This window comes from Lathamus discolor, chromosome 8 (assembly GCF_037157495.1).
Source record: "Lathamus discolor isolate bLatDis1 chromosome 8, bLatDis1.hap1, whole genome shotgun sequence".
Classification (NCBI taxonomy): domain Eukaryota; kingdom Metazoa; phylum Chordata; class Aves; order Psittaciformes; family Psittacidae; genus Lathamus; species Lathamus discolor.
The window spans coordinates 10819050-10829957 of record NC_088891.1 but is presented as its reverse complement, the minus strand read 5'-3'; the positions used below and the strand labels follow the sequence as shown (position 1 = coordinate 10829957).

At 39.6% G+C, this 10908-nt stretch overlaps 1 protein-coding gene across 1 annotated transcript in view; it reads right to left on the bottom strand.

Annotated features, from left to right (window-relative positions):
* The window catches only part of HOMER2 (homer scaffold protein 2), a 57472-nt gene continuing 46564 nt past the window's right edge, over nt 1-10908 (bottom strand). The window contains exons 4-9 of the mRNA XM_065688271.1: nt 8673-8765; nt 7242-7381; nt 5569-5725; nt 3658-3768; nt 1684-1764; nt 1-284 (exon numbers count right to left, since the gene is read on the bottom strand). Coding sequence (XP_065544343.1) covers nt 96-284; nt 1684-1764; nt 3658-3768; nt 5569-5725; nt 7242-7381; nt 8673-8765 — 771 coding nt within the window. The 3' untranslated portion in view covers nt 1-95. The remainder of the gene's footprint in view (nt 285-1683; nt 1765-3657; nt 3769-5568; nt 5726-7241; nt 7382-8672; nt 8766-10908) is intronic.

The window sequence follows — 10908 nt, the reverse complement described above, 5'->3', positions numbered from 1 at the left end:
TGGAACGTTCTAGTTATATTTTGTAAAACACACATTTGGGATCAACAAAACATCAAACATCCAGACCCTAGATTACAAAAAAAATCTATTGCCATCTAATTGTCAACCCCAAGTTTAGACAGTCCTTGTCGGAAATCTTGTAATTCATCTATCTTCCCATCTAGTACATCTAAAAAATTCTTTAATTCAGTTTTAAGGTTGGTCTGCCTATGTTTGCTCTCTTCGACGTCTGTCCTTAGTGTTCTGACTTTCTCTTCAAGATCTTTGTTCTTTTTCTCAGCAGCCTTAAAGACAAAAGAGACAATAAGATGAATCATAGAGAAGAAGGATGAACAGCATTTAATAGGGGAAAGCAACAAACGACAGCTGGGCTGTAAAAGTTTTGCTTCGACTTCTGCAAACTGATTAACAAGAGCAAGTGATGTGCTAGTCAGATGAAAAGGAAAGAAAGCCCACGCAGGAAAGGACACATATTAACTGGAAAAGATGCTTTGCATCAGATTTTGTCACTTGGTGGATATCTTAAAATTCAGCTGGATTTAAGTCGTGCACTGTGCATATATTTCTGTCATTGCTATAGTTGCAGAATTAGACACTGTGCCACCAATTATATACAGTATTATCTATGGTGGTTTAACACTGGAAAACAAGCTTAGAAAATACTGTCTGAGGAATAATGCTTTATTCAGCACCTTTGGATTTATTGGTATTTTTTAAAGTTCCACTCCCTGTGAGCACTTGTGCAAGGAATACAGCAGCCATGTAACACCTCCCTCACTGCAGTTCATTCGGTTATTTTCCCATCTCATTAGCTCTTCTGCCCATTGCTCTCTATTGCATACACGTAAGCACATATTCTCATCAAAAGCCATAGATGACATACTTTACCATCCTGAACCAAACAAAATTCATGTTTTTACAATATCAGTATCTGCACTCCTCAGCAGCCTTCTAAATGATTTTAGAGTGTTTAGATTATCAGAATTATGGCTTATTTGTTTGACTGGATTTTACTTCATTGATGAGATACTGCTTATATCTGTTCTCCTTTCATTTATTGATTTATTGCATTTGCACAACAAGCGACTCTAACAAGTGATGCCCAAAGCCCAGCCACTGCCTGGATAGGGCTCCAGCAGCCCAGTGAGCTCCAGTCTGCCTGAGCACCCCCCAGCAGAGCAGCTACATGTGCAAAATAAAGCCACAGCGAGATAGTTGATGCTGGCAAGGAACGACACAGCATGTAAATGCATCCTCAGGTGAACTTCTTTCCTTGGTTATGTGCAACCATGTTCATCCGTTTCTTTCCAAAAAGCCTTCCCTGGTGCCACTGCGGCAATTAGCCGCAGGTCTTAGTGTGCTGCTGGACACACGTGGCTGTGGTACGGTTCCACAAGCCCAGGCCAGCAGAAATATGGGATACAGGATAGCTTGGAATCTGTAGGAGATATAGGCAACACAATCCCAGGCAAACCAATTTCTGCAGACAGCAAGGCAAAGAAATGGAGCTATTTACTCGCTACTGTGCTGAGAAGGGCATGGTATATTTTGCATGTAATTAACATTTTACAAACTAGAGCTCTTTTGCCTCCAAACACTGAGGTCTGAACAGATAAAACCATAGATTTATGAAAAAATAAATGAATCAACTATTTGAAAATTAATTTAATTGCTTAACTGTACCTGTAATTGTTGAGATACAGATTCACATTCTGACATTAGCTGTGGTATAATTTCACCCTGCTTTCGAAGCTCTTCCAGTTCCTTTGAAAGCATAAAGAAAAAAAAAAATACATTAGTGCAAGCTTCAATTTAAAACATAATGGAAATTTGAGACTATGGAATGGCTTATCATATTTTATTGTATTCTGCAAAGTATGTGGATGTAAAATAATCAAAATAGAATGTTTGCATTCCAAAACACATCATTTAATCACAGAATGGTTGGGGTTGGAAGGGACCTCTGGAGATCATCTAGTCCAACCTCTATGCTAATGCAGGGTCATCTGGAGCAGGCTGCACAGGATCATGTCCAGGCAGGTTGTTAATACCTCCAGAGAAGGAGAATCCACAACCTCTGTGGGCAGCCTGTTCCAGTGCTCTGCCACCTTCAAAGTTAAAAAGTTCTTCCTCATATTCACATGGAACTTCCTGTGTTTCAGTTGTGCCCATTACCCCATGCACATATATCTGTATATTCACAAATAATGCCAGGGAGCTTACATCTCAAAATATAATTATATTCTACTATATACGCTTACTATATATGTAACTACTATACCATAATACTTACTATATATAGTATATTACTGTGTGTATTATACACACACTATATATAGTATATGGCACATGATATATACATACATATATATATACACACATATATAAATATAAATATTCCACTAGATAGCTCTGTCCTGATTCCCATGTCTTTATATTTCCCTCTCTGCATTTCCTACACAAAGCAGATACCAGCAGCTCCTCTTGCCTGGCAATGTCCATGAGCAGGCTTCATGCTGGTTTGAATTGCAGACCATGAAAAGGTTACTTATGGGTGGTGTAGACCTAATGAAACACCTGCTAATGTGAGTATGCAGTCTGAAAACAAGTTGATATACTGCCAGTGTAAATGGAAGGCAGGTATGTAATGTTCACAAGTCAATCAATTTTCTGGTTCATTTGGTACCGTAAAAATGTGAATCTTGAAGAAAACACTAGCAGAGTATAAGGGTTATTATACATGCTATTACCATAGAAAGGTTGGGAAGAAAGCACAACGTTTTACTTCGAAACATGGGGCTGAAAAAGATTATATTCATAATCTTCATCAAAATCCATCTCCCTAAACTATTTCCTTGTGCTGTCTTAAAACCCCTTAACAGCACTGCTTTTAAGAGCACCAGCAGAGATGCTGCAATGGCACATGGCAAACTTTACTGCACCTGCTGAGAAGCTTTTTCTCTTCATCCAGCACAGAGCATTTGGTCACTGTAATGAAGGAAAAAAACCAAGGATCCCATTATTTTCACCACTGTTCAGGGGCTTGAAGCCATCAGTATCATTCTCCTTAGAAAAATGGACACCCTGTATGTCAAAAGGACAAATCAGGGTATGCTAAATGAATCTGAATTTCTCACTTTTGGCATTAGTCCTGAGATCAGAGGGAGACTGTAAAATGGCAAAGCTGAAGACTACTGGCCATCTGGAAAAGAAACAGGACTTGTTACACAAATGCCATATGATTTTGTAAATGATGTATTTTTAATGATGGTCCTGATGTCTATGTGAATTCCACGATGGGGACTGGCAAACAAAACTGTTTTCTGCATACATCTGTCTGGTTTTGGGTGACAAGTATCACCACTTGAGCTCTTCCATTAGAGGTACAGTGTTGTATATGAAAGTATGTTTGTTAACCACTGCCAAATTAAAGTGTGCTGTCATAGCACAAAATACGTCACGAAACTGAGACTGAGGGACTCTATCAAACTGTTGCTAAGGAGCTATACATGAAAAAAATAGAAACAGGCAATACCCTGAGACATTGGGCTGCTTCTGGCCGTAGGTGAGCCAGCCCATAAATCTATATTCCAAGTAAGAAGCAGACAGACCCAATCAAACTCTAAAGCATGTAATTTCTGGGTTCAGGGCACTTACCAGCTCTTTGTCCTGAAGTTCTGTTTCCAGTTCCTGGAGACGTCTGCTCAGCTGTGCATTTCTTTCCTTCTCTTTATTTATTTCATTGCACTGTTCCTCCAGTTCTTCAATCTTTAAGAAATGTCAGACATTAGGTGAAACTTTTCAGATTTCTAAGGACCTGGGGCAGAACACAGCTGATGGAAATGGGCACTGCTCCAGTGAGCAAAGGGAAGCACGGACAATTTCAATTTGTCATGGATCTGTTTCCTAAATCATAGCACTTGATTCACTGCAATCAGACTATCGCTTCTTTCCTTAAAAAGAGCCAATTTACGCTTCCACTAGGAAGCCCCAGGACTGTGTTTATTCTCTCTTGCACAGTATCTCATATAAGTACTCAAGAATGCACAAAACACTGAGCTGCTAAAATAAGTGGAGCTGGGGATAAAATCTGCATTTCACTTGTGCGAAACCAACACAAGATTAAAAGGGATGGGCTTTCTTAACACAGCGAGGAGAAGAAATCTCTCTGGTGCTCCCAGCTTTGCCTCCTCAGGGGTTGCTTATTATTCTAGCTGGAGTTCAAGGGACAGACACACCATCAAAACTTTGGGGAGAGAACCAATTCAGAGCAGCGTATGCCGCTTTGTTCTCTTGCCCAGGGATGTGCTTTTCCCTCTCCATACGTTCTGCTACCAGCTCTGGGCTTCGCTCTCAGGAGATCGGCCAGCTCATTAAAGTATGTACTTTAATTCCCAGCTTCATGCTGCTTTGGGATTATAACTTCCTTTATTTGAAGGTAGAGCAATATGCAAAAAATTCTGACCCAATTAATAAAGGAGATGGAACTTCCCAGGGCACTGCAGTGGTGCAGCATGAGGGCCAAGCAAGGAGCTTACTTGGGGGTAAAGCTCAGGAAACCTCTCATATAGAGAAAGACAGCACATTATACACACAGTGTTGCTGCACAGCCTGGCTAGTCACTGGTATGATGAGTTTGCAGCTGTAGTAAGGCAGGGTTTTGATAATCTTTTCATATGTAGGCTACAGCTACTGAGACATGGCATGTTTCATCAGCTAATGTTAATGAGAACAACTTTTCTGTGCAACAGTACAGAAAACTAAAAAAACTACACTGCAATAAATCGTATTTTCTTATAACATTCTGTTCCAGTCTCTCACTTCTCCACTGACCAAAAGAGACTGGAAATAGGAACCCAAACCATGTAACAACTAATACTATTTTTTAATGTAACATCAGTTTATATAGCTCTAGATTGGTCTCTGAATTATCACTGTGCACACCCAAAATACATGCAAATAGGTAGAGAGTATCTGCCTTGCAAAAAGATTGCCGCAGGGTGCCTCTTGGTAGGCTTCTGGAAAAGATGTGCCCAGCATTAGTACTGGAGGACCCAGCTCACAGACATAACTGATGTCCTCATTCCCCTGCCCACTGTCAGGATTTGTTTCTAATACTGTTGTATTTCTAATACTGTTTGTTTCTAATTGCTCCCAGCTGAGTTTCCTATGTGCAACCAGGCCATAAACCACACCTTCTGCTCATTCATCATCTGGCAGTATTTAAGTGAGTTTTGAAAGGGATATGCAATAGTATTCTCACTTTTAAAACCCTACTGTCTTATCACCCTGGCTAGCAACCCCTGCTGACATCAAGTCTCCCAAATCAAGTCAGGGAGCTTCATGTAATGCGGCAGCACCAGTCCTCCCACTGATCCCCAGCCCTTCGAACTGTCCTGCCCCCTGTGTGCAGAGGGAAACAGCTGCCTTAAACCCCCCCTGCCCACCTCTCTTTCTGAGACAAAAATCTGTCTCCTAACACACAAAGCAGCAGAGATTCAAGAGAAAGAGCAGCGGCAGGATCAGCTAACTGGAAGAGATGGCTCTCCTGTGGGTATGCTCTGCTACCTTGCCCCTGAGCTGGTCATTTTCCTCCTTGCAGGCTGAAAACTGCTTCTTCCAGTGCTCGATGCTGGCTGCGGACTCCTGCAGTGCTGTGGTCAGCCGGGCGTTGCTCTCCCGCAGTGTCTGCAGCTCCGTCTCCCACTTCTTCACGTTGGTTGAACTAAGAAAAACAGGGCCCCATCAGATGGCTCCACCTGATAAACCTGTGCATCATTATTCTTTACCTGACTGCACACTCATCCACCAGTGGTGTGAGCTGACCAATAATTTTTTGTTGTAAGATCAAGAATACTCCTATGCACGTAATTGCTTGCCAGAGGAGAACATAAGCCTTAATTTGACTGTCTCTGCCAAAACACAGGGATCTATCAACTTCAGCAACAGTGACCAGTGTGTTAGGAGCAAAAGTCCTACTGTTGAAGCAGGCTGTAGGGTTAAGTTGCCAATTGGGATCTCCACCATTGCAAACACGTTCTGCCCACCTCCAGAGCCATGTGGCTGTGCCTCACCAAGTACCTCTGCACTGTAGGCCTGGGGATGTGGTACCCATGCAACAAAGCAACTACACATTTGCAGCTGGTACGGCAGTTCAGAACAGAAGATGTCAGTGGCTGACACCATCTAGATGTGATATTTTTTTTTTAATGTTCAGCCTTAAATATTAAAGTGTTACATAATGCTGAAGAATTAAACTACTCATTCCCCAAAGCTCCAAGCTGCAGTATAGAGCACAAGAATAGAGAGTGAATGGAAGCAAGGCTTTGAAACTCCCTCCACGCTAGTTGCTACTTGCCTGTGGAGGTGTCTTCAGCAGGAAGAATGCGCAAATGTTATGATTTGAAATAGGTTACTCTATTGAAATGTCAATAAAGAGAGATGGTGTGCTTCAAATATCATATATGCATAATATATGGGTAATGCTGCCGGTGGTGCTGCTGCCTTAATTTAAATAGCTTAAGAGTAGCCTGATCCTGATAGATTGTATTTCCATTGACAGATATATTCACATGCAAGAGGCAGATAAGGCAAGATCCCAGTAGAGAATTATTCCATTTTAATGTTGTAACTTTGCATATTCCGATGCCTGTATTTCCACTATGGCTGCAAATTACTCTTCTCAGCATTTTCAAATTAATTTATCAAAGCAAATAGCAAAAATGTGGCTTCAAGGGGCATTGTCCACAGCTTTAGAAGCATTCCCCTAAGACTTCTAAGCAGACTGATGAAATCATATTTCTTACTTCAACTTTTCCAGTTGAGTTCATTCCTTTTTATAATTTTCCATATCCATATCTATTTTCATCAAAGTAAATATAGCAGACTCGAAGAGGAAGAGAGATTGGTTTCACATGTTATCAGCAGCAATTGCTCCCCCATGGTTTTAATGTTATTTCTGTAGCTCTAAAACTTCACAAATGAAGGTGGTTCTGAGAGTTGGCATCAGCAGAGTAAAAGATGTCTTATTTCATCACGAAGTAGAACAGGAAAAGACTAAATGGTAAATATCTCTCTACAGCATACTGGGAGGTACTTGCTGAAATCTGCTCATTCATCCATTCTGTTGTATCATATTAAATTAATGCAATTACATTTGAATAATTTCTGTTAATCTCATCAGCCATCAGATAATTACAGCATGCTATTCCTATGCAATTTAGGTATTAAGGGAACTTCACCTTTGGGCTAGAGCAATTTTTAATTTATCATTCTCAGACTTGAGATGTGCCTCAGCAGGACCGCCATGTGATGCCTTCTCATCGTCTGTTCCGTTCACACTAGATGCTCGAGTGGAAGATGGTGTTTCACGTCCAGATTCCTGTAGCACAACACACAAATGAATACTGGGTCTCTCCTGCATCTCCCACTACATCGATTTCTTTGTAATCCTGTGTCCACACCACCCTGCTGAGACCTAGGCTGCAGATGCTCTCCTGGCAGAACAGTGGTAACAAACACATACCCTTTACATCTTGGCTGCAAGGCTGGTCTGTTTAAAAAAAGAATTAAAAAAATATAACGATAATACAAAATGGCAGTTTAAAGTGTTTGAAATATTTTTAAGTGTTTTCATGACAAGGCTTGTGTTTTCTACAGGTTGGGGTTTTTTAAGTTAATGAAACAACACAGTGCACCTGGAAGCACACAAAGTTCAAACCAAAAACAAAAAAAGAAGGTGCTGCTTCTCCATAGCGATACCATTCATCCACTGCCTGGAGATCACCAGCTAAGGACAAGGTGAACCATAAAGGCTATAACCAAAGTCTTTAAAAAACGAGTATCCAAAGTAGCCTCTCAGATTAATATTTGTGGACCCCACAAAAAGGGTTAGTTCACTCTTGTACATGAATAATGCATCTGAATTCCTTTCTGATCAAAATTCATCTAACGTTCCTCCAAACATTAGCCCAGGCCAAGAGCACCCACAGAACAGGATTCATTCTTGCCTAATGCAGTGTTTACAAAATTAAACATATAGAGAGACTGGGACAACACCCAATTTTTTCAATTTGTAAGAAACCCAGATCTCCCTAGACAAGAGGCACAGGGCTGTATCAAGATCTGCTGCCTAGAAAAGTGCATTGTACAAATACGCCACACAAGCTTCTTCCAGCTACTCACTAAGCACTGCCTCTGATCCCACACCACAGCTTCCCATTAGTCATACCTAGGCAAGGAAACACTATGGCCACAACAGTCAGTCTCACCATTGGCAAACCAAACTCCTACAAAAGTAGATTAGATGACAAAAAGAAGTATTTCAATGAATCTCATTTACTGTCTGCTGAAGCACTACACTCACTTTCCAGTGACCCAAAATACGTGTAACAGTACAAACCAAAAGATGTATGGCTTTCTCTGTTATTAAAAAAGTCGTAATAGCACGAGAACTGCTGAAAGAAACTAGATTTTAATGAAGGCAAAGAGCACGGATGGATGAAAAATATTCCTCTGACAATCCTAATGTCCAGCAGCTGACAATTACCTTTGGCAATCTTCATTTTATAAACTTTAAGCTTACTGCCAGAAGCTGATATAGTCCATTTAGAAAATTTAACTTTAAATTATTTGTCCTGTATGTGTACAGGTATTAAAGCTAAATTACAAACCTGGGAGTGATTGCTTGAGGTCTCAATTTTCTCTTGAGATCTGTCTCTTGCTAATTTGGCAGCTTCTTTTACTTCTTGGAATTTCTCTGCAAACTGGAAAAAGCATGAAAGATATTTATCAAAACGATTTATCACCTATTAAACAATTCAGATGTTTATGTGGTTAATGGATCTCCAAAAGTGAGCAACTAATTTTGATAATTTAAAATTTCTGGCAAGAAAAAAGCATTTAAATTCTTTGGCAGGGAGGTCCTTCCGAAAGGAATGGTGGTGCTTCTAAAAGAGGGACATCTCTGCAACTCTGGCCAGTCACAGTAAAAACCCATGGAAGAAAAGGAGCTGTTAGTGTCTCCTGGCTTGATTTGGTTTTGTTTATTTCCTCCCCCTCCTCCGTTTCACTTGGTGTTGACAGTCTATTAAATTTGGAAGTATAAAAGGCATATGTTTGGATAAAAAAAATCATCAATGTCTTCCATTCCTAAAAGCAAGTCAATTAAATTAAAGAATGCAAATGAGCTCCTCTGCAGGCTGCAAGCAAGGGATTATCAAGAGATACAAAAAATTACAAGGTAGATCTGAACGTACGATGGGGCCATATGAAAACACAGCTTTTCTAGTATAATTTTCTTATTCATGGCAAAAATGAAGTAAAGGTAGAACGCCTCAGGGAAAGGACTGAATGCATCCTGTAAGGGGGTTATATCAAGCTGGGGGAGGCAGGGGAAAGGAATGATAAAGATGAAAAGTAACGATCCCAATCTCTACAAGTTGCTATAGGACATCTGCTCTGAAGCCAGCCTGGCACTTTTGAAATACAAGTATTGTCACAGTCCATCAGGATTGCAGGGTTTTAAACACTTCAAGCAGTGTTTAAAGTTTTAAAAGGATGATTGCAAACATGGAAGAAAAGGCATAATACATTATTTTTTTAATTAAGATGCATCCAGTATGAGAATGGACAACTGTCTTTCTGCAAAACAGCTTGGTCTTGTTTGCCTGTTTTGAGAAACTTGAAATGCTAGAAAGACATGTTAAAAGTAAAAATATAAATATCTATATTTTATTGCGCAGTTTGAGGATGAAAGGATTGCCATTATATCCTCAGATAATTCAGAATACTTATGACAAAATTGTAAATAAATGCATGAAAAAATTCACATTTTATAGTCAAGGAACGGGAAGAATCATAACCCACTTACTAACCTTGTCTTCTGACTTACAGATTTACAGCAGGTATGTAGCATGCTCTATCTCAGTAAAATATTGGGACCATAAATGCTGGTGAAACAAATCTTCCCCAACTGGTCTAAGAGAAACCTGGATTTATATGTGGAGGAACCTGTGTTTTGTGTAACACACACAAATGGAAACTTCCAACAAACCCACATACATCATTCTCAAACCCCATGGATAAAATTTGGGGTGTACAGTATGGCCTGTGGCGATGCTCAAGAACTGGATTGAGTTCTTGTATTCAACTGTTTTCTATACTACAGCTGAAATTTCATATGCAACGTATGTGCTCTTGGATAGCGCTGGTTGGTATATGACGGCATGTGCAGTCACCACACACAAAAATGACTTGATTACCTTTGTAACACTGTAAAGATCATTAGGAACAACTCCATTACATTCTTGCCTTAAGTGATTTAACTCCAACTTTACACAAAATGTATCTCCTGCTGTGACAAAATAGCTATTACAAACTGATTATTTCTAAAATATTGTATCAACAATGAGTTCTACACTTGAGTTTCTTGCAAATAGTAAAGGGCTGTTCTGAGTCTCTCTTTTACAATAAATCTTTATGGGCAAGTATGAAAAATTTATGAGGGTTCTTCATGGACTGTACGAAATATGAAAAAACAAAAAGAATTGGAAGTAATCTATCAAATTGTATTTTTGCAGCTATCTTCATAAAGCACACAGGAGACTGCTGTGAGAAATTATTTGAGTGGAGGAGAAAAGGGCATTATGCCACATTTCCATAATAAAAAATTGCATATGACTGAACAAAGCTAATCTTCAACATAAAACCAATAATGATCTCATTGCACAATAGATTTCAGTCATGTCTCTACTTCACCAACACATGTATTTAACACATTTGCTTTTAGAAACAGTATAAAATAACCAAATTTTTCACCATTTTAGTGTCAGATCTTTAGCTGTAAGAGTTAAAATATTACCCTTCATTTTTAGTGTTGTTACCAACATAAAGACAGCTGTTACAGAA